Raw genomic sequence first — 25,101 nt, 5'->3', positions numbered from 1 at the left:
ATAGCAAATTTTGACTAATCACCATCCTACTGGTATTATGATTCAGTAACCCGATTTTAAAAATATGGAAACTTCTAACTTCTTCAGGAATCTCTATCTAATAGTCAAGGTGACAAAAACTTAGAAAGCAAAATGCCAATACAGCCAGTGACTTTTTAGAAAAAGTAGATATTACATGTTCATACTTTCAGAGATAGCACACGTGAAAAAAGAAACGAAAAAAGTAACACATACTAAAATGCTTGAGCTGTAGAGCATAAAAGAAATGATTGGCCAAAGCCAAAATAGAAAAATGTAAAAATTTGCAATATTGTTACCAAATCATATAATACGTTTTAAACTAGAAATTCAGAGCACAAGATTCTAAACTAGATTTCTGCAGGGAAAAAAATAGGATATTAAACCAGATTTACTCTTGCACATGGCGTTTGATAATGATTATGTGGATCTCAAGCTTACATATTATGGGATAAGTTCAAAACACAGCAAAAGCCAATTGTAATAATAGTCATGTTCGTAGGCCACCACGCCATTTATGAGATATGCTAGGCTGCTATGACTCGGTCTGATCCTGTTGAACGGTCTCTAGACAACTTGTCCAAAATCTTTGCTCAAGGTCGAGGGTTATCATCAGGTACTTTTACAAAAGATGTCAAAAATTTATGCAGAGCCTAGCAAAAAGTTCTGACTGCATAAACTTCACCACACACGCACAGTGGGATCAAATTATGGACATGCTTCAAGGGCTGTAGCCTTGTGGGGGGTGTGTGTGTGTGTGTGTGTGAAAGAGTGCGCTATCTTGAATAAAGATATGAACAAGATACTGTAGACCTGTTATCGAACAAGATATTTTAGATCTGAACAAATAAATAGTTAGTGTCCAATTAAATTCTCTAGATTGCAAAGAAAACATATCTCAAAGCTGCAAATCAAGCCTTAATTAAAATACAACAGTTATCTTTTCTCATCAGCAATCACCACTCAAAAATTCAAGGCCCTATTAGTTTTTTTTTTTCTTTTTCTTCATAATTAGATTTGAAAAAATAATCAGGTATAGATATCCCAGCCTCCATAGCAGCCATCATTGTCACACATAACTTCACATACACACATAAACATTCCTCAAGGAGTATGTTTGCGTGTGTAGACAGAGAGAGAGAGAGACAGAGTACCAAAAGTGAAATTAAACCCTCTCCCATCCTAAGAAATATGAGTTCAACCCAATTATTGATTCCCCAAAAACATCATCATCATCATCATTGCTGCAATCAAAAATAATTACTTGAAACCTTAAGACAAAATTTTACTCAAATGTGATCAAGTTAAGCTTCCAATATACTTCAACTTCAACAAGAAGATTTCAAAGAACAGAAACATACAAACAGAGATCATAATGCTTAATTAACATGTTAAGCACCTTTACCTAATATAAAAAGACCATTAATATGCACAAACAAACACATGCACATGAATATTAATAACCTTTTCTAAATTTTCATTTTCTGCTGAAGTAATCACAACGAGCAGGCCAATCAATCCTAGTATTTATAAACACAAGAACTCACACCAAATGTGCCCTTAGATTGACGATGAAGCCCATCAAAAAGTTGAAGCCAGAAGCCATTGCATACCTGAGACTCACAATGACTAGCCGTTAGTCGTTAGCTGCTCCCTTGGCAAACTTCTTAGTTCTTATGCCATGCATATCCTCTACATAGCTAGATGGGTCAAACCCCACCAGGCCACCAAGGTCTTCAACCTCAAGAAATCATAATGTCTTTGACATGTACCTACTGACAACAGAGAAAAGGAGAGAGACTGGGAGAAAGGGAGAGTAGATATCAACCATATGGTACACAATCAATATCAATAACTAATAGTTTCGATTACTGAAAACTTTATCTGATCATATTACTGGAGAGCATAGAAACAGAATCAGTTCTGGGACTTCGATACAAAAGTTTGGCTACTCAACCTAGATTGTTCAATAGACATCCAAATTGGTAGTAATTAAAGATTTACAAAAAAAGCTAATGGTTGATTTTACATTTCCCACTAGATGAATGGAAACGCTACACCAGAAGCTGTCAATAACTTCAAGGATGTAATGCATGATAGTGTTTGTGTGTGTGTGTGAGAGAGAGAGAGAGAAAGAGAGAGAGACTCTCAGTTTATGCAACCAAAAGCAAATAACAAGTTCCAGGATCAATGAAGGATGAGTACTTGATATTTGCAGATTAAATAAAAAAAAGTATTACTTGTCACTGGCATCCCAGCGGCCTCAACTGAGCTGAGTCATTTTTTTTTTTATATTAAGCGAAATTCGTATTACTTACATAAATTCCACTATCCAATTGACTTTACAAGACTCATCTCCTATAAACATGATCCAACCATATCCACTGCACTGGTCAAATTTCCTAAACATCATTGTTTCTCACCAATTTTAAAGCACACAACCAGAAACCACAAATAATTTCTGGAACAAAGCAAATCATAGATTGAAAGAACATCAGAATTCAAACCAACAATTCAGTAGCAAGACTGCACATTAAATGGTATAAATAGTTTGTCTGAACTTTTCATCCTACCATCCAATTCAGTTAAATTTAGGAAATAGTTGTGCTTTTATCATCTACTAATCAATAAATCAATTTTTTTTTTCGATGGAAAAAAAATTTGCAATCCTAATAAGACATAAAACCCTTTTCCACCTTGATTAGGTCCAACTTCTGACTTCCCAGCCTAAGGTAACTGATAAAACCCTCTCTAGATACCAACTGAACGTATATGATGCCTGAGTTTCTACCAAATAAATCAATAGAATAACCAGACACCAGAAGAAATATCAAACTTTTTTCTTACAACCAAATGAAAAACAATTAAAAAAATATTAATCCCCATGTACTATTTGCAGACTAGAATTATATAAATCAATTAATAGCAAAAGAGTGTTAACAAGTGAGAATTTACTGAATAAAAAAAAACAAAACAAACTCAAATAAAAAGAGAATTGAGAAAAGTATGATTACCAATTGCAACAGTGAAGATTCAATTCAAAATAAGCGCAATAAACAGAACACACAGAAATTAAATTAAATACATTAAGATAAAGAGAGAAAGACAGAATCAGATCATACAACACAAAACAATGTAAATTAGACCAGACATCAACCTAAATACCCCGACCATTGCTGTTAGCACTTGACCACCTTCTCAAAGTACAAGCCACGAAACCCCTCCCACTTAATAGCCCTAATCTCCACTTCATCGAGCTCGAACGGCTCGTACTTCTCGCCATATTATTCGCCGCCACAGCAGCTGCCGCGGCCGCAGCCATTTGGCTAGGCACTGCAGGAGGCGGGAATTCGGCCGCGCCGGCGTTTTCTTGTGCTCCATCACTTGCACTCGCATCCTGCTGCTCAGTCTCACCATTGTCCAAATTCACAGCAAGTGATTCTCTATTATTTTTCAACCATTCAGCGCCTTCCATAGTTACTGCTCTACATTTCTTGAGCTTCACTTTCACCAAACTAGGGCAGCCATTGGCTAAGGCTTCCAGGCCTTGATTGGATACAGGGCAGCTTTTTATACAAAGCTTCTTCAATGCTATACATTTTGCCGCAATGCACGAAATCTCAGGGTCACCAACGGTTTCGCTTCCACATAAAGCTAAGCGCTCTAGATTCTTGCAATTCGTAGCTAGAGATTCCAAGCTTTGCTTCGTTGGATTCACACCGATGAGAACCAATTCCTGAAGATTACCACAGTTTTTCGATACCGCGATTAAGCCATCGTCTCCGATTCGATTCGCCTTCCAACCATCAATGTGAAGCTTCCGCAAGTGCTTGCAACGTTCGGAGAGCGATAAGAGTCCGATATTTGTGCACTCGGGCGTTTTCACGAGGTGAAGAATTTCCAGATCTGAACAATTCGAGATCGCCAAAAGACCGACATCGCTGACTTGAAGACGCTCGAGGTGGATTTCGATTAAGCTCGTAACGTGTTCTGTGACCGATTGAAGAAGCTTATCCCAATCGCCGGAGCACCGATACAGCTTCAAAGTTTTCAAGTTTTTTGCTCCTGTAATTAGGGGACCGAAACACTGACCGTTATAGAGTTCCTTCAAGCAAATCGTTTTGAGAGACGAAGCCGCCGCGCCGGGACCGATCGGCTCAGCCGTGGCTCCGTCGGTGATGCCACGTAAGCGTTTCACGGAGAGTTCTTCAAGAGACGAACAGTTTTCGAGCACGGCGTTCATACCTTTAGCTCCGAAAGTACAGGATCCACACGAGAGCTTCTTCAAGGCCTTGCAGTTCTTCGCAAAGGCATCCATCCCCGCGTCGGTCAATTCGCGACACGCGCGGAGCTTGAGGCGCGTGAGGTTCCGGCACTTGCGCGAGATCTGCACGAGCGCGTCGTCGCAGATACTCGCGGATCTACGGTCGCACTTCAAAGCGAGCTTCGTCACGGAATCGAACCGCGAAAACAGAGAATCTATCAGCGGGTAAAGTTCCGACTGTGCGTTGAGAGAAAGTCGGTGGCGACTCTGACCTTCGACCCGAAACCACCGGTGACAAACCAGAGAGCAGCGTTTCCGGTCAGCGGAGTTCAGAGACTGAAATATACAAGCCAAGCACTCATCAGGCAGCTCAGAGATATAGTCAGGATCGCCACCATCGATAATCTCGTTGTCATCGTTATCTTCGAGGGGTTGCATCGGGCAGATCAGGGCCGTTGATTTCGACTTAGGTCGATTGCTGTGATTGATATCACGGCGGCTGGAAATGGCAGCCGTCGAAGTTGACTGGCCCATCCAGATAGACGGTTAAGATTTAGGCTATGAGATCACAACACCATAGTGAAGCTCGGAGCCACTCAAAGAAGAAGATCATTTTTTTTTTTTTTTTTTGGGTGTTCTCTGCGTTCGAGACGGACTTGAAAATTAGATTCCAATTTGGTTTTTGTGGAGTTCGTTTGTACTGTTTTTGTTACTTTTTTTTTTTTTTTTTTTTTTTTTTTTTTTTTAGCTTTTGAATTGAATAGTCGTGGTAGGCCCAATGAAGAAATTAAAATTAGAATATTCTAAACTGGGAGAGATGAAAAGGGATAGGCGTCCTTATGTTTGTTACCATGAGCTTAAGCACATTTCTTGCTTTGGTTTTTCTTTTTCTAGCGTGATTTCTGTTCGAAAATTCAAATCGCATGGGTTGGTTTAATGGCCTAATATGTGGGTCCCAGAAACAGATGTTTCAACAACCAGCTGAGTCTGAGACCATGTGGGGAAGCTAGTGGAAAATTGGAAAAACTACTTTAACTCGTGAGTCTTTTTTTTTTTTTTTTTTTTGGTATAAACTTTAACTCGTGAGTCATGAGTGTGATGGATGAGTAATACTTTACGAAAAATTGAAAAAGTTACTAAAATTGTAATATTTTTTTTATTTTTACATAATTAAATAAGTAGTGTGGGAAAAATATGCATTTGTCTATTGTTATAAATTAAATAATTTTTTTTTTAATTCAGTGTTTTGAATTTTTTTTGTTTTGATAAATTTTTGATTTTATAATCAATGACAATCCTATTCTTTTATCCATGTATTGGCCTTATCGCATGTGCCTTGCGAGTGCGATGAAGTTTTTTTTTTTTTGTCTAGTGTCATCATTTTCTTTTTTAAAAAAATTGGATAGGTTTGTTTTGAAAATATGGATTAGTATGAGATTTGTAGGCATTTTAAGTGGAGTTGGAGATATATTTTTACCAGGTTGTCCTCAAGTTTTTTTTCCCGATTTAGGGTTATTTTTGAACCACATAAAGGTCCAATCCAAAAAGAAAAATTATCTTATAAATAGTATAGATAATATCCATGTATAATTAATGAGATAAGATTTAATTCCATTTAAATCCTTCGATCGTTTGCTTTTTTTGTGTGGTTTATATGGTTTACCTATCTTATATTTTGGATAAAAATAGGAGAAAGTTGGTAGATTTAAATAGGAAGGGTTTTTTTTTTTTTTTGAGAATAAATAGGAATGGATCTTTTATCATAATTATATTTCGAAACCTACTTATATAGTGACATGTTTTTAATAATCTTTTTAATTAATTAGATATTCTGAAAAAGTACTATTGTTATTGAATAAGGTACTTACAATTAAATCCTGCCAACAAAATACCCACCAAAAAAAAAAAAAAAAACTATTGATAACTTTGCTAATGGTAAAACTATTGATATCTTTGCTAATGTAATACTTGTATTTAAACATTTTATGCATCATACTTGTATACAAGTAGGCTAATTTGACTAAACTTTAATATATAGGCATTGTGGTCATTTATTTTGTCAAGAGTCTTATAGCTTAATTGATACCTCTCCATGCATAGAGTGCTTGGAAGTTCGGGAGGAAAAGAGTTCAAGTTTCGAAATTAGTAACATATTGTAATTATCTAAAAAAACAAAATCAATCCTATTGTTCTAAAAAATAAAAACAAACAAACAAACAAACATCCTCATTTAATATCAAAAGCCTTGTAGCTCAATTTTATAATCTATTCTCAATTCGAACAAGATTCAAAGTCCTCCCTATTCTTGTAACTATCAAGTTTATTTTGTTAAAAAAAAAAAAATCAATTATCAAAATTAATATCTTTTATGTCTCCGGTGTACTATTTATATTAGACATTTATATATCCATACTTTTATTTGATATTCTTTCAATTTTCCCTTAATTATTATTTTTTTAAACCCTACCAACTTTTTTTTTTATTCAAATGATAATATCCTACCAATTTTGTTAGAAATATCAAAAAGTATCCCTTAAATTGAAAGGTTCTTAAAAACGTGAAACAATGATGTTTGAATTTAATGGAGTAATAGATACTTATCACAAATTTTCATTGTTTTTTTTTTATATGAGATGGGGTTTAAAATTAAAAAAAAAAATCATAACTAATTTATCACAAACTAGAGACTGAGGTTTATTTGGATTGTCATCTAAATTTTAAATCAATAACAAATTGATCATTTAAATTGGGCTTGGGTTGGGACCGTTGGGTCACTCTTGCAGTGATCAACGGATAGATCAACGTGCAAAAAAATGGACTACTCATGTTAAGAGCATGAGGGCGCCCATTTTGTATCATAATTCTCTGACAATTATCTTCGCCTCGAACTAATTAAACTAATCCAAACAATAAATAAACATTAATCATACTGTTCCACCTTTTGGCCAACAATTTTCCGTGTAATCCTTAAAATGTGCTACACCTGTTATCCGCTAAATCTGTTTTTTTATAAGCTACCTCTCTACATGGGATTACAATTTACAACTGCAAATTACAAGTTACAACCCTCATCATTGTTATGATCAAATCTCAATCATGGAAAGGATCAGAAGATATCTAAGGTCTATATATATATATATATATATATATCTTCTAAATTCTGAAAATTTTGTTTCCAGAATTTATCTTCAGATTTTTGTAATCAATTTTTGTTTTGTTCATAATTTTGTAATCAATTGTGAATTTCAATTAACCAAAAAAAAATAATATTACGGTCACAAATTTTTATTAAGAATTTTTTTTTATGAATTCTTATCTAAGTTTATTCTTAATATTATTTACTAAAAAGTATTTACGGTATAAAGAATTAGAAAAAGAAAAAAAATACTGTAACTCTAACATTTTCCAAAAAATATCTACACCTCGATGTCTTTTGAATAGATATTTTGTCGCACTCATATCTCTTCGATGTTATCAATGGTAAATACATTATCATTCCATCCATTCTTTGAGCTTCTTATCTTGACCCCCTTTTTTTTTTCGTTGGTTCCATAAGTGAATGAGTGATGAGGACAATTCCAATTTCCGCTTGCAATTGTTGTCCACTATAATTAAATATTTATGAGATAGATTATGGCATTAGGCAACCATGATGTGACTTTAGTTATTTAAATTTAATAGAAATATATTTTTATTTATTGATTGATAAAAGAAAGCTAATAGTCAATTAAATGAAAGTTTTTAAAAATAAAAAATAAAAAATTTATGAGATGCAACTATAATTCGTACTTATTTGGTACTAAATAGACAAGAGACCAGTTCTTTCCCCCCCTTGGAGTATTGTATTGTATAGAGTCATGATTATCTTATATTTAATCAGGTTGGTTTAATGACGTGAGTAAGGTACTTAATAGAAAATTAAATATTTCAGATTTTCTCAAAATCTCATTTTCTGTTTTGTTTTGTTTACTTAATATGCATTTGCATCTATTAAGATCTTATATAATAATACTTTATAGTAAGGTATTTGGAATCGAAACTCATTTATATAAAAAAAATATAGTTACTTCATTTTAGACAAATGATAAAAACATAACCATTGAGAAAACTATATAAATTCGAATCATATTACGTATGTGTGTGCGCATACATGTATGCACTAAAACAAATTATAATAATAAAATGAGGTTCAAGCGACAGTTTTATGATATTTACATCCTTTGTAGTGTCTCATATTTATAATTTAAAGTTTAAACTTACATTCCCTTCAATCAATACCATCTAATATATTTTCAATGGGGACATTCAATATTCAAAAACCCCCCTTGTTGTGGGTTCCAGTTAGCTCAACTGGTAAAGTCTCTGATGGTTGTATAAGAGATCTGGGGTTCAATCCCCGCCTACACCAAAAACTGATTGGTGTCTTGGTCTGATAATAAAGAGCTATTATCAGGAGCGGACGCCATAGGTTAAAACTCTCTCTCAAAAAAAAAAAAACCCCCCTTGTTAATTCAAAAAAAAAAAACCTTGTTATTGTTGTAACTAAGAAAACAAAAACAAACTATAATAAGGAAATAAATATTAGTTGATATGAACCTTCCATAATCCATCCCATTTATGATTTACCCAACACCATGGCCTAACCCTCCATCCCCACCCAATCTCTTTATACTTTAATCAAAGTTTTATAAATATTAGTTGATTCCATCTATGAACTACTAACGGGGAGTAGTACTAAATATTGTTCCCCTTTTTTTTTTCTGAGAAAAAAATATTGTTCCATTTTAATGGTATTACTAAAAAGATATCATTTTCTCAATTAATCCTCCTATCTAAATCAACATTGAGAGCTCAGCACCATCCTAAGTATGGGTCTTTTATGATCTTATCTTTTCCCATAAAAAATCTAAACCAATCTGAAGCACCCACCATGGTATAACCGTATAAGTGGAAACCGAAGTCTCTGTCTCCCACCACAAGTCACAACTAACCATTCATTCACAAGGCTTCAAAATTGTTATCTATATGCTTTTTCATAATCTTGTGATTAAAATAAAATATCATGTTTTTTTATTTATTAACTTTTCATACTAAGCAAGATATATATATATTTTTTTTTTGTGTCAAAAAATCACGAGAACCTCGTTGGAGATTTCATAAGAAACTTTTGGCGCTCTACCCATGAAACACGTTATACAACTCATTGCAACGCCATGCGTTATTTTATGCATAAAAAAAAAAAAAAAAAAAAAAGGAGATAATTTATTTTGTGATTGGAAATAAATAATATCAGAGGGTGATTTCGTGAAAGTAATGATAGCTGATTATAAGATTCATTTCTATGCCATGGCAGCTCTTGAAATTTTTCTAAGGGGTTAATAGTGTCAGGGTTAGGAATAGTTTACAGAAAATGTTTATTTATTTATTATGTGTAACGAAAAACAATTTTAACAATAATGCTATTGACGCAACACTTTCATAATAAAATATAAGTGTTAAGTTGTTAAAAGTATGTAAAAAAATTATGTCAATATAAAAACCAATTACAACATACAACTTAACCTTTATGAGAGTGTTAGAGTGCGTTTGGGTAGCGCATTTTGCGCTTCCCAAACGCACGTCTGCGTTTCAAGATTTTTTTTTTTTTTTTTTTTTTTTCAGTGAATGAACAGTAAAAGTACTGTTTATGTATTGTGCGGGAGACAAATTTTACTGTACATATACTGTTTGTACACTGTTCATGGGACCCACAATCACTTTATTCAGAAAAAAAATATTAAAAATGGGTCCCACGGTACTATTTACACATTTAAAAATTATTTTGCTACAGTGTTTTTCAGTTTTCAGTTTCAGTTTTCAGTTTTCAGCTGTATCCAAACGGACCCTTAGAGCATCTCCAACCGGTTTTGCCATCTCATCCTATTTTACCATTCCAAAAACCTACTTTATCAATTATACAATATAATTTTATAATACTCCAACATCCCAACTTTTATTTTCCTATTCTATTCATTAAAATAATATTTCAACACAATAAAATAATATATCTCACGTTCACCATCATTTATAATATAACTCATTATTTATTCTCTCTCTCTTTCTTTCTGTTCAAGAACCACAATCACCACCACCGCTACACTACACACACCTGACACTGCCACCACCACCACCACCAACCCATAATTTACCGTCAACACCAAAAAAAAAAAAAAAAAAAAAAAAAAACACAGCAACCCACGGTAAAAAACTAGACCCACGCCACTGCCCCCGAACCCCAACAAACCACCAATCACCACCACCATGCCACACGCCCACCGGAAAAATCCACTCTATCAAAACCCCATCGGAACGAAACCCACACAATCAAAACCCGATCTCCATATACGCCAATCAAAACTCCGATCTCCACAGAAACCACGCCGATCAAAACTCTGTCGAAACCCACCCGATCTCCTTCCGCCGATCAAAACCCCATCTGAACCCACCCCAAATCAAAACCCACCTCGCCACACCGATCTCCACGCATGACTAGCCACAACCCACACACCCCACGATGAACTCCATGCAAAACGGCCCAAGCAGCTCCAGTGGCAAGTCTTGAACAAGAGAGGGAGTGAGTACACAGTCACACAGAAAGAGAGCTAATGTGAGAATGTTGAGAGAGAGTGAAGAAAGAGTGCTGAATAAAAAAAAATATTTATTTTTAGAATTAAGCTACAGTACCATCTTACATTTAAGATGGTACTGTAACACAATTGTAAATTTTTTTACAATTTCACAATTTGACTAGTCCGGCTGGAGCTCTTTTAATGCCTTAATACTAAAACATGCTTAAATATGGCATTTAGAAGTCCAACTGCGGATGCTCTTAGATACAATCTAACAAGATAATAATGACTATTTATTTACCAAAAAAATTTATAATAATAACTATCTTCATTAAATGGTATATTTCGAATCAGAAACATTGACATGCCATGTACGGTAGGAAATCAATTTGGTACATATCTTGCCCTGGGTGAAGTTTGAATTGATCATACAATGAATGTAGAATATTGTAGGTTCTAGTTAGCTCAATTAGTAAAGTCTCTGATGGTTGAATAAAAGATTTAAGGTTTAATATATGCTTACACCAAAAACTTATTAGTGTCTTGATCTGATGATAAAGAGCATAATCATTAGAAATGGATGTCATAGGTTGAAATTAAAAAAAAAGAAAAAAAGAAAAGAGTAGAATATTAATTGACTATATAATTAAGAATTCCAAACCCTTCTCCATGTAATAAGGCCAAATTTGCAGTCATGGCACGGTAGAATTCCCTAGTTTCTAAAATCTTTTTTAATCCTCAACCATTTGCTTGACAATATAGAATGGCTTATGGTCTTTCTAGTTGCTCCATACACATAAGAAAAATGAATGTAGAATACTAATTGACTGTATAATTAAGAATTACAAACCCTTCTCCATGTAAGGCCAAATTTGAAATTTGCAGTCATTGCACGATAGAGTTCCCTAGATTTTTTATTTATTTTTAATATAACTTTTTTAACCCTCAACTATTTGCTTGACAACATAGACTGGCTTATCGTCTTTCTAGTTGCTGTATACACAACAAAAAAAAGAAAAAGGGACCAAATTCATGATATTCAAGCTACTATATGCTAGAAAATAGAGATACTATAAATTGTTGGGAAAACAAACACCTTAGAGAGCTTTTTTAATAATTAATATAACATATAAAAACACACTTTAACTCAAAATGCCTAAAACCAATAGGTACGTGCTCATATGTTATATTAACCGCTCATTTTTGTGGGTTCCAGTTAGTTCAACTGATAAAGTCTCTAATTCATGGTTTTAATGTGATTGGTGCTTTGTGCTTAATGAACTTCCTCTTTTATTATGCTAGAATCTCCTATCAATCACTTGGCGCAAAGAGAGAGAGAGAGAGAGAGAGAGAGAGAGAGAGATTTTAGTTATATTTCGTTTTCTCAAATATAAAGGTATTATTACTATCGCGATTCTTATGTTGACGATAATGACAACTAGTATGTTTGATTATCAAATAATTAAATTGTTAAAATCTATTGTTAACATAAATAAATTTGATCATGGAATCATGCTTTTTTTAAAAAAAAAAAATATTTATAAAATAGGGTTAATGGAAATGAGAAGATTATTTTATACCGTATGGAAACCTTTAAGGTCTTAACTCTTACAGACTTTCAATAGACCATTTATAAAAAATAATATCACTGCACACTCTTGGTGCAATGGTCACTCTACAAGTATAAGTGTTTGTGGGGTGTGGGGGGTAAGGGCCGAGGACCAAGTCTCTAGGACGGAGCTTCACACACATATACATTAAGGGTCTATTTGGATATCGCTTATTGCTGAAAACTGAAAACATTGTAGCAAAATAATTTTTAAATGTGTGAACAGTACTGTGGGACTCATTTGTAATGAAAGTTTTGCTGAAAAAAGAGGTTTGTGGGTTCCGTGCACTGTGCATGGGACCCATGCTCAAAACATTGGATGCGCAAATACTGGACACTTGTTGCTATCCAAACATTCACTTAGATTAAGTTAGAGTAGAATTTCTATATTGTATATAAAAATAAAAATAATAATAATAATACAGGCCTTGTTATCTCAAAATTGATTAAATGGGCCGTGAGCTTTTTTGAGAGAGAGAGAGAGAGAGAGAGAGAGAGAGAGAGAGAGAGAGAGAGAGATTGTTATATTTATAGTTGCTTATTTACTGAAAGATTTTTTGACTGAGATATTTATTGAAATTTTTTTTTTAATACAATTTATTGAAATTTAACATAACTATAGATGTACCAATAAAAAAAGAGGCCTTACAAAACTATACACTAACAAATAAGTTTAAAAACTTGAGCCAAACAAAAGAAGAAGAAGAAAAAATGCTATAAAGTTTATATATAGATTCATTAAAAAGTGTAATCCCTAATCTACTTATGGTTTGTTGTTACCGTACTCTTTTACTGGTGAGTAATATTTTAATTATGTAATTGTGTCAATATCAATACAATACACAATGTGTTCTATTATTCAAAGGATAATTAAATTTGACTGTGATTGTGTTAATATTAATACAGCACATAATATATTCTATTATTCAAAGAATAATTAAATTTGACTATGTGGCTCATTGATCAATACCAACGCATGGTTGAATTTAAATGCATGGTTGAATTTAAATATAAAATCTAATATTGTGTTCGGTAATTTTGCATCTTTTCTAGTTCATTATGTGGGTGATTCATAAAATTATGACTCACTAGCCATGCTACCACTCTAGCTAGTAGTAGCTAATTAGGTCAAATTCGTAATTTTATTTAATTAAATGACTTATCATTTAGCTAATCTAGAATAGCAGGAAGTTACATTCTTTTACTTTTTTTAATCTTCCGTTTTATTTGCTTTATTCCATGTTAGAGTGGTTAAAATTATTATTTAAACTAAAATATAAATTACGTCTTTTTTTTTTTTTTGGAGAATTTAAACTTATAGTATTCATTTATGATAATAGTTTTTTATGATCAGACCAACAAGTCTAAGACGCCAATCGGTTTTTGGTGTAAGCAGAAATTAAACCCTAAATCTCTTATTCAACCATAAAAATTTTTACCAATTGAGCTAACTTATTAGACCAAGAAGTCCAAGACACCAATCGATTTTTGGTGTAGGCAGAGATTGAATCCCAAATTTCTTATTCAACCATAAAAAACCTTATAAATTGAGTTAATTGGAATCTACTAAATTACGTTTTCTAATTTGGTGTAATTTTGATTTTGGCATGTAGATGTCTACAAATATTTATTTTAACACCTATCATATGACATAGTACTATTCAATTATAGAGGTGACATGACATGTGATTAATGTTAATTAGTGGGTGTTGTTGAGTAGGGATGGCAATGGGGGCCGGGGCCAAAGGATGAGATCTTCACCCCCACCCCGCCCCTCATGACGGGGAAAATTTCTTGCCCCATCCCCGCCCCTTAAGGCCCCGCGAAGCCCTGCCCTACACCGTAAAACTCTATTTCTTATTAATTTTCCCTACAACTATTACCATTTTTTCAAATAAAATGACATGTTTCAATAATAAAAATATACTTGAAATTATAAATAAATTTATCCTATCAAATCAAACTAATTTTTAGAAAAAACTAAATAATATTATCTAAATGTTTAATAAGACAATATCACAACAAAAATCTCATAGTATGACACAATAAAATAATCCAAACTCCTAATACATAACAAAATAAAAATTGCCTAGTTCTTCAAAAAGAATCTCCACTTTCTTCCATCATTGTGACACCACTTTCTTCTTCATCATCATAATCATCCAGGATATTTTGGAATTTATCTTCAATTCCATCTATGGTAGATGAAGAACCTAAAAAAAAGATAAAAAAAATTCAATCAAACAATTGAAAAATATAATAAAGAATGCAGCAACATAAATCATTGCATAATTAAACTAGTAAATTTAATTACCATTAATTTCAGCCCATAACCAATTTTGAGCACACATTAATGCCTCCACAGTCTTTTGATGAAGTTTACTGCGATGTGGACTTAACAATCGACCACTTGTGCTAAATGATGACTTTAAGGCAACAGTTGACACTGGAATGGCAAGGATATCCCTTGCAATACGTTGCAAAGTAGGATACTTTGGCCCATTAGATTTCCACCATGCCAAAATATCAAAATCCACAGTTCTTGGCATTAAATCATCCTCAAGGTAATGGTCCAACTCCAATTTAATATTCCCACCCCTTTTTTTTTTACTAAGATATCTTTCAAAGTCCATAAGGGAGTCATCAACTTGCAGATTCTCTCCCACACAAGGGCCACGAGTACCTTCCCTACCCATTCTCCCAGAACTGTAGTCACGAATCATTTCATAACAAATATCTCTAACCATTTGAATTTCATTATCAACTTCATCACCATAAATTATTGGAAAATAATATTCTAACAATTCAATCTTATATCTTGGGTCTAAAATAGTTGTCACAGCCATAACACCATGAATCACATTCCAATAACAAATCAAAATTTTCCAACATTTTAAATGCCATACTCCTAATCACATCATTTGCGCTTGTAAACCAAGAAGTCAAAACTATTTTTATTTCACACACCTTAGGAAATAAAAGATTAGCTGTAGGGTATGAGGTACCTGAAAATAGCTCTGTAATCTTGTGAAACACTGCCAATCTCTCACATATATTACTTGCCATCTCTAATTCTTCCTCTGTTGGAATGCACTTATAAGATGACTCACATATGTTCAATCGATAAAAGACATTTTGATACTTTATAGCAATAGAAAGCATGAGATAGGTAGAGTTCCAACGAGTCTTACAATCAAGGGCTAGTTCTTTGGTACATTCAACATGTGCTTGTCGAGCCATCTCTTCAAACTTTTGCCTTCTCTTTGTTGATGCAGTCCAAAATCCCACACTTTCTCGAACCTTTTCAATGCATGATCCAATTACATCCAAACCATCTTGAACAATCAAATTAAGAACATGTGCTGCACAACGCATATGCAACATTGATCCACGCATAATAAGTGCACCACGTTGAAGCTTATCTAAGATAATTTTTATAACTGCATCATTGGTACTGTAATTGTCCATAGTCATAGTAGATAACTTCCTATCAATATTCCACTCCAACAAAGTATCTAGAAGGACACTAGAAAGCACTTCTTTCGTATGTGGAGATGGCACATAAATAAACCTTAAATGAGAAATTTAAATAATTAGAACCAACAATGATATAAGTTCATAAAACATTTGAAAAGAATTTAATTGAAACATAAAAATGAATATATACTTTAAAAAAAGTACCTCATAACTTGGCTTTGTAATCTCCACAGACCATCAATGAAGTGTGTTGTTACAACCATAAACCCTCGCCTTTTGTTTTGTGAAGTCCACATATCAGTGGTAATAGAAATTCTACCTTGATTCTTATCAATTTCATGCTTTGATTTCTCCCTTTCTTTCTCATAGATGCTCAAAATGTCCTTCTTGATTGTGTTCCTAGAAACCATCCTGAACCATGGTTGAAGAGAAGTTGAATATTTTCTAAAACCAATGTGGTCAACTATAGAGAGGGGATACTCATGTAAGATGATCATACGAGCAAGTTCATTTCTTGATACATTTTGATCAAAATTATAAGCATTCACACCTGCCATTGAATCCACTTTATTTTGATCCCTCGCCAAAATTTTTTGATTCATATCCCTAATGTCTTGAAACTTTCTCCTTGGACATATTTTCACATGGTCATGCAAATGTTTAGTGCCATAATTGGATCCCCTTACTAGCAATTTCTTACAATAATTGCACTTAGCCTTGTCTTTCTCATCAACTCTCTTTCTTTTAAAATGATTCCAAACAATTGATTTGTACTTCCCCTCTTCTTGAATTATTTCATTTCTAGGTTGGACTGCCTGGACATCGTTTGGCATATTCAACAGAGGTGATGATGGGGTTGCATTATCTTCATCTACTATCAAAGGAAATTGATTGCTGCCAGATGGATTGGAGCTACCAATGTTTTCATGTGAAGTCATTTTTTTCCTGATGTTAATTTAGCAACTTAGTAATGGACAAACTATATTTCTCCAACAAAGATAATATAAAATAATGGGAACAAAAAAAATAAAATAAAACAAATCTCCCTGGCAACGTTGTTAAACAATTAAAATATATTTAGTAACGTCGTTAAACAATTAAATTAAAAATCATAGCACCCGCAGCACATACACAAATGGGTATTCATATTTCATTGGCCTAAAAAACACTAAAACAAATCTCCTTTATACTAAGTAGTCAATAGTATGCATTAGTTAATTCCTCTCATTTTGTGACTATTTCATAGAGAATGGGACAAAGTCTCAAACCTGTACCCCTTTAAAAAAAAAAAAAAAAAAACCTGTACCTTATATTTTTTAATAAAAATACATAAAACAAAATTAAATTGTAAATAAATTTTTGCGTGGAAAACGAGAATGAACAGCTAGAGCTAGTAGCCTAGTACATGATTGATGCCATCATATTGGCAATCAAACCAATAGGGAAACATATCCTTGACACTCATCATCTTGTTCTCCAAAAATTAAAAAACAAAAACCCAGCTTGTAAAATAGATATAGATTTTAACAAGCATAAAGAGGCAGTGTTGTTAAGCAGCCAAATGCCCACGCAAAATTACAAAAACAATGACACAAACACATATTTAGAGCCACAGACCCGTACCTCATTAAAAAAAAATATATTATGTTCATGATGAAAAGTAAGTTGAGACAGACCGTATAAATCATGAATGAAATCAGCAATTCAATAGTATATAAATTTGTTTATAATAAAGACAAAAAAAAGTTAAAATTGGTACCTTATTTCCAACTTTGCTAGAGAGAAAAAAGAGGTAGAGCCACGTTAGGTAGAATAAAATAAACTGATGATATTTTTGTTTAAATAGTAGGGTTTTAGGATACGATAAAATTACAATTTAACCCTTATTAATGCGGGGCGGGGTGAGGTGGGTCTAAAAAGTGTAAACCCATCCCCGCCTCGTCCCGTCCCATGGTGCAGGTCTAAAATCTCGCCCCATCCCCGCCCTACCACCTTTGCAGAGCGGGAAAAACCCGCACGGGGCGAAGCGGGGAGGAGCGGGTCAAGCGGGGTGGGGAAAAATTGCCATCCCTACAGTGTTGAGTTTCTATAAATAAATAAATAAAAGTGGGTGCTTGTGAAAATGTTTGGCTTACTTCCAGTTCTTTTTTAACTGGATATGTCATTTTATTTTAAATATACAATGATAAATGATAGTGAGTTTTAATCTTCACATTTTATTTAATTATTGGATGATGCGGCAGTTTCTAATTAAAATACAAATAATTCCAATTAAAAAAAATACTAAAGGTAAACCAAATCCCTTGTGAAAATACTATCATTCAATCACTACTTACACAACTTATCATGTAATATTAATTAAGGATATTACAAATAATCTATACTATTTATAAGAGGATTCTTCTCTTTGAACTAGACTTTTATATGATTCAGAAATACCTTTAAAACTTACGTTTAATAGGGAAAAATTTGAGAACAACCCAATAAAAATATATCTCTAACTTCACTTAAAATACCTACAAAATAGAACACTCTCTTACTAATCTATATCTTCGAAACAAACTTCCCAAATTAAATAAAAAATAAAAAAATTACAACACTAAGACAAAAAAAAAAGTCAAAACATGTGTGATGGGACTAATAGTATATAGGTGTTATAAAGTAATGTATGTTATTTAAAAAGAGAAGAAGACGTAACCAGTGTGGCACGTGATCTATTGGCCAGGCATTGGGTTAACAAAACTTAAGTTTTGAGTTCGTGTCCTCCCGAATCCCGATCCCCCACTAGTGATGCCAGTTGTTATATCAGTTACATTGATTATTTATTAAATAAAAATTACATTGATTATCATTTCATTATAAAAACTTTTTTTTAGTAATAAATATATAATAACCGTAAAAAATTGCTATTTTAATAGTAAAATTGATAACAACTATAAAAAAGTGCGAAATTTTTTGTATCTTATCCGTTATTATACTGATTTAGCATGATAAAAAATTTAGCAAAAAAGATTTAGCATGATAAAATTTGGTGGGGTGGGGCTGGGCTGGGCTGGGTGGAGCTTTTAAAAGTCGGCCCTTTTTCTATCCTATAATAATAGTATAATTTGTACTATTTCGGCAAAAGAATGCATGTTATACGACATGCGGCTCCCTTTTGAATCTCTCTATCTGTTCGCCAGATTAAGAAAAATAAAACAAAACAAAAAAATGTAAACGAATTTTTTTTTAACGAATTTTTGTCTGCCAAGAAAATCTAGGCCATGTTTGGTTCCTCCGTATTCTGTTTTTGTTTCCCGTCTTTTGTAAGACACACTAAGGAAAAGTTTTTTTTGGATTTATTTTTTGTTCTCATTTATATTTTCAATACCAAAAAAAATGTGAGAATGAAAACAAATTTTTGACATTTTTATTTTCGGCAAGATGAGTTAATTGGAATTTTATTATAAAAAACTGAAAATTGTGGAAAAAATTGTGAGCATAAGTGAGAAATACAGATTTTTTTTTTAATAAGTAAGAAGAATCATATGCCAAATAGGATAACTAGTATTTTCTGTTCTCATGTTCAGAAAATTGATTAAAAAAACCAAAAATTAAAATGAAAACAAAAATGAATAAAAAATGGATAAAAAATACAAAAATTAAAATAAAAACAAAATATGAGTTATTTGGAGGAATATGAGTAACAAAGAAGAGAGAGAGAGAGAGAGATTTATTTGAAAGTGATAAGCACCACTCAAAATCTACCATATCGTGACAAAGCTCAAGGAAAAAAAAATTGTTTTAAAATAGGTTTTCAGTATTTTGTGCACTAAACCCAATAGGATGTTGTCATATGTCTAAAAATTACCGCTTAACAGAACGAGTCTAATGTCCATGAAACACTGGACTTAAGCCTCTCTCATTTGCCACATGAGTTGGCACTTGGCAAGATATGTACGTAAGTTTTTATTTTTATTTTTAAATAGCCTTAAAAATAGTCCAAACTCCAAAGAGTAGCTCTTCCATCTCCACTTATCCAACAACAAATTTTTGTTGTTGTTGTTGTTGTTGTCGTCGTCGTCGTCGTCTCTGAAGTCAAATCCAATGGAGGGTATGATTCGAAGCTCTGCAAATTACACCCCACTCTCTCCCATCAGCTTCTTGAAGCGGTCAGCGTTGGTCTACAATGATAAATTCTCTATTGTGTATGGTAATGTCCGGTACACCTGGAAAGACACCTTTGAACGTTGCACTAAACTTGCTTCTGCTCTTGCCCAGCTTGGAATTTCTCGTGGAGATGTGGTAAGTACTGACTTTCTCACTTATATTCAGAATTTTTGCAACATTTGATTTTATGTTGTCACCTTTGTAAACAATGTTAAAACCCTTCAAACTTTTCATATATTCTTTTTATTGGGTTTGAATTTTAAAAAATTTTCACTTTCTTTATGTTTTTAACATTCATATCAAATTTCTTTCAAATTGGACATTTTTTATTATTCAATCAATAAACTTATTTTTTATGTATAATTTCATACCACAAAAACTTGAAATTTAAACTTTTGATTGATGACATAGCAATTGATCTTTGATCTTCTTGAAATTTTGCAATCATGGAGGATTTAATAAGAACATGTAATTTAATAGTTAGATTTTCAAAATAAAACCAAAAAAAGATAGAGAAGTTTGAAAGGGGAGAAACCTTTTCTTTGTTTAATTTTCCTTGCATGAAAGAAATTTGAAGAGAATTTTTAATAATATGTTTTGGACTTTAATTTTTGGTTACAATTTAGGGGCCAATTTTTATAGATTATTGTAGAAAACTTAATTATAATGTAAAAAGGTTTTAAAATAAATCCTAATTACTATATTATTATAAAAGGACTTCAATTTGGTTGCATAGACCTAAGAAAACATTAAAAATAAGGGAATAAAGTCCTAATATTTGTAATGCATAAATTATATTCTACAATAACAAGGCCTTAGTCCCAAATTTTTTGGTGTCGGCTATGAATCCTTGATAAGATTAGTCATGATTGGCTAAATGTATTGTTTTCCTCCATTACATTCTATCTGAAGTCATAGCCTCTATTACTTCTTTAATTAATGTATATTTTTTTTAACTACAATTATATTCCTCTATTGTAGTCTAGAGTAGTGGTGTGATTTATTGGCATTGTCTACTTCTTTCCATTGGAAAGAACATGGGTTCAAATTCTCCATCCCCATTTTCCGCTTTGTAAGGGGCCTTTTAAGTTCTTTCAATGGAGTTTGGCTCCCCCCCCCCCCCCCCCCCCCCCCCCCCCCCCCCCCCCCCCCCCCCCCCCTTCCTTTTTCTTGTTTTGATAGTATAGTATCATTTGTTTTCTTATTAAGTTATTGTAGCTACTGAGTCATGTTAAGCTAACAAGAGTCTTCAATTAATTGAAAATTAGGGACTACTCTAAGCTTTTTCTAAGTAATTCAACAGTGTCTTTCATTTATTGAGGAATTTTGGGGATATAGCAAAAAATGTTGCTTCTCTTCATTCAATGCCATTACATAAGAGTTAGTTTTAAGCTGTGGCAGAGAGAGAGAGGAGCCATTGACTTTTGGACTCCCTCCCTCGTATTGTGTATAAATTGAAAAACTAAAGGGTTTATTATATAAATTTGCCCGTGCTTGAAAAAAATTCCTGACTTTACCATTGGTATTAACAATAACAATCAATTATGTATGAATATGAATACTATGCATATAGTCATGCTAAAAATTTCCAGTGAACCATGCCAATTGACAGAAAGACTCATCAGTTACATGTATAACTTATAATTTTTTTTAAAAAATTGCATATGGCCTTTTGGCATAATGACACCTACCCTTAAAAATATGGCGCTATGTTTGGGGTTTGATCCCCCGTAACTTCACTTGGCTAAAAATAGAGGCAGTAGCATTTGTTGGATGAGTTTTGTTCCACGTATAAAATTGACATTGTTTGTGTGTTATCCTTTAGTTTTAAAAATAACTTTTTGTAATAGTTTGAGTGTAATTCTTTTCATAGTGTCATAGTCTTCGCAAGTAATTTATGATGAAATAATTGGATCATTATCACCAGATTTCGGTACATTTTGAACAACATCTTGATGGAAGCTTAATAAACTATTTAGGCTTTGAGACCTTGCGTTTCACTTTAACAAGTATCAAATATGAGTCATATCATTTCTTTCTTGGTTTGTTTTTATTTTTACTCTTGTTCTATCCTTGACGCCCATTTCTGGCAATGATTAGAAATAAGTTTGCCTGTTTGCTTGTTTTTATTTTCTTTGCTTGTAACAAGTGGGGGGAGGAGGATTCAAGATCTGATTCTTCCCCTAAGGAGATCGGGCAATACCACTGAACTGCTTTGCTCTTCTTGGAAAATGTAAGCTTTGTTGCCGATAAAGATTTCCTTATACTCCATCCCCCTTAAAGTGAGAGTACCCATTGAAAGAATCCAAGTTTTAATTTATATTTCGTTGAAGTTTATAAGTGCATTTCAACTTTTTCCTCGGAAAGATAGATTAAGAAAATTAAAATTTTTATATCTAACTTTTCAAAATGGACATCTTAAAATGAATAGAGTGAGTGGCTACTCATGGATCTATACAATTTCTTTAGTTATCTAAGTGCTTGAGGCATCAATTCTTTAAAAGTACTAACTATATTACTTTATTTCCTAAAATTTCTTTTTATTTTTCCCCTCTCTCAAAAGCATGAAAGCACTCTCCTACAATTAGCTAAGATCACAACATCCTTAATTTTGATTTGTGTTTATGATAAACTTTTACTCACTTGAGCAGGTTGCTGCATTGGCCCCTAATATTCCAGCAATGTATGAGCTACACTTTGGTGTTCCAATGGTAGGTGGTGTTCTTTGTACACTAAATGTCCGTCATGATTCGGCAATGTTGTCAGTATTATTGAGACATTCAGAGGCCAAAATCATTTTCGTAGACTATGAATTTCTTCATATTGCTCAAGGAGCAATTGATATTCTTTCCAAGACGAGGACCAAGCTACCCCTTCTAATCTTAATTCCAGAGTCCGATCAATCATCCTCTAACATCAGCAGCACTATTTCCACGTTGAACTATCTGGAATATGAGGGTCTTTTACTAACCGGAAGACTTGATTTTGAGGTCAGGTGGCCAAATGATGAATGTGATCCAATCTCGCTAAATTACACTTCAGGTACCACATCAAGCCCAAAAGGTGTTATTTATAGCCATAGAGGTGCCTATCTCAATTCACTTGCAGTGGCACTTTTCAATGAGATGAGCTCAATGCCTGTATATTTATGGTGTGTTCCTATGTTTCACTGTAATGGGTGGTGTCTCACATGGGCTGTGGCTGCTCAGGGTGGCACAAATGTCTGCCAAAGGAATGTGACTGCAAGAGGAATTTTTGAGAATATTTCTCAGCACAAAGTGACCCACTTGGGTGGTGCACCCACAGTTCTGAACATGATAATAAATGCGGCAGCTAGTGAGCGGAGGACACTTCCAGGGAAGGTGGCAGTCATGACAGGTGCTGCACCTCCACCTCCACATGTGCTATTCAAGATGGAGGAACTAGGATTTATTGTTACCCACTCATATGGTCTGACAGAAACTTATGGTCCTGCAACAGTTTGCACTTGGAAACCTGAATGGAATTCTCTTCCTCGAGATACTCAGGCAAAGCTTAAGGCTCGTCAAGGGGTTCACCATCTTGGCCTTGAGGAAATTGACATTAAAGATCCTGTTACCATGAAGAGTGTACCCCCTGATGCAAAAACCATGGGTGAAGTTATGCTTAGAGGCAACATTGTGATGAATGGATACTTGAAAAATTTGAAAGCAACACAGGATGCATTTAATGGTGGATGGTTTCGGAGTGGGGACTTGGGAGTGAAACACTCTGATGGCTACATAGAACTAAAGGATCGTTCAAAGGACATTATCATTTCTGGGGGAGAAAATATTAGCACAATTGAGGTGGAAGCTGCACTTTTTAGTCATCCAGCAGTTCTCGAGGCAGTTGTTGTGGGAAAACCTGATGATTACTGGGGGGAGACACCTTGTGCATTTGTGAAGTTGAAGAATGGGTGTAATGCCAATGCAGAGGAGATTATTAAGTTTTGTCGCGATCGATTACCCCATTACATGGCTCCTCGAACTGTTGTTTTTTTGGATGATCTGCCAAAGACCTCAACTGGGAAGACACAGAAATTTGTTTTAAGGGAAAAGGCTAAGACCATGGGAAGCCTTCCAAAGAAGAGCATCAGTAGATTGTAAAGCAACTTTAAGGAATTTGAAGGTGAATGTTTACTGAGTACCCTGTTCCTCTTATGTTGTAAATTGTAATAATCATAATTTGCCAAAAACTTTGTATTTTTTTAGGGTGTTTTAATCTATGACGTCCATTTATGATAATAACTCTTTATCATCAGATCAAAATACCAATCAGTCCAAAAACTTTGTATTCAATATTGTTATTTGAGCAAATTACCATTTTCCCCTAATCATATAACATTAGCTTCTTCTTCTTTCTTTTTTTTTTTTTTTTTTTTTTCTTGGGGGGGGGGGGGGGGGGGGGTTAAGTAAGATAATATTATAAGAAAGGGGAGGCCCAATCCTTAAAGAGGGCAAAGATATCAGAGGGAACCAACCCATCAACATTCTTACAAAAGACCCACTAAGATATGGAAGAGATGGGATGAGTTCCTTAAGTTGAGGAAAAGGAAGCCCAACGGGCCAACAGATAAGCAATCTCAAAAATTGAATTTTACAATCAAGAAACAGGGAAGGAGGCTGCAGCAATCAAATAATATGGGAGAGATCTTCCACATTACCGTAATGTGGAAGATCTTATTACCGTAATATGGTGGCTTTTATGTAAAGGGTCGCTAGTATTTTCATGTTGTTCAAATTGTGAATTCTCAAAGTTTGAATTTTCAATCTAGGTGCATTGCTGTCTATGAATTAGTTGGCAATAGATGCATATAGAAGAAAAGTTAGTGCCCAACTGTGGACTATTTAACCTAGGGGTGGCAAAGTAAGTCTAAACCCATCCACTCTAATTGAATCCAAACCCACCCAATTATTAGTTGGGTTAAATGGGTATCAACCCAATTAAACCCAGTG

At 33.7% G+C, this 25,101-nt stretch overlaps 3 protein-coding genes and 1 non-coding gene across 4 annotated transcripts; 1 reads left to right on the top strand and 3 right to left on the bottom strand.

Moving 5' to 3' along the window:
- Nucleotides 1–3,002: 3,002 nt before the first annotated feature.
- LOC126710122 (F-box protein At1g47056-like) lies at nucleotides 3,003–4,970 on the bottom strand. The gene has a single exon (XM_050410503.1). The coding sequence runs from the start codon at nucleotides 4,814–4,816 to the stop codon at nucleotides 3,176–3,178; it is 1,641 nt and encodes a 546-aa protein (XP_050266460.1). The 5' UTR covers nucleotides 4,817–4,970; the 3' UTR covers nucleotides 3,003–3,175.
- A 9,626-nt stretch (nucleotides 4,971–14,596) lies between these two features.
- Nucleotides 14,597–16,914, bottom strand: LOC126693612 (zinc finger BED domain-containing protein RICESLEEPER 3-like). The gene is made up of 4 exons (XM_050389656.1): nucleotides 16,181–16,914; nucleotides 15,505–16,070; nucleotides 14,814–15,323; nucleotides 14,597–14,712 (listed from the first exon to the last, which is right to left on the bottom strand). The coding sequence occupies exons 1-4, from the start codon at nucleotides 16,912–16,914 to the stop codon at nucleotides 14,597–14,599; spliced, it is 1,926 nt and encodes a 641-aa protein (XP_050245613.1).
- A 436-nt stretch (nucleotides 16,915–17,350) lies between these two features.
- Nucleotides 17,351–17,446, bottom strand: LOC126716228 (small nucleolar RNA Z102/R77). Its single transcript, XR_007652043.1, has one exon. It is a non-coding gene; the product is annotated as a small nucleolar RNA Z102/R77 (small nucleolar RNA).
- Nucleotides 17,447–20,024: 2,578 nt separating this feature from the next.
- LOC126710112 (butanoate--CoA ligase AAE1-like) lies at nucleotides 20,025–24,367 on the top strand. Its single transcript, XM_050410492.1, has 2 exons — nucleotides 20,025–20,260; nucleotides 22,777–24,367. Exons 1-2 carry the CDS (start codon nucleotides 20,063–20,065, stop codon nucleotides 24,250–24,252), a joined length of 1,674 nt encoding a protein of 557 aa, XP_050266449.1. The 5' UTR covers nucleotides 20,025–20,062; the 3' UTR covers nucleotides 24,253–24,367.
- The last annotated feature ends 734 nt before the right edge of the window (nucleotides 24,368–25,101 follow it).

The sequence above is a fragment of the Quercus robur genome, chromosome 2 (assembly GCF_932294415.1).
Source record: "Quercus robur chromosome 2, dhQueRobu3.1, whole genome shotgun sequence".
NCBI classification, from domain to species: Eukaryota; Viridiplantae; Streptophyta; class Magnoliopsida; order Fagales; family Fagaceae; genus Quercus; species Quercus robur.
The sequence above is the reverse complement of the archived record's forward strand: the minus strand, read 5'-3'. Positions and strand labels throughout refer to the sequence as shown.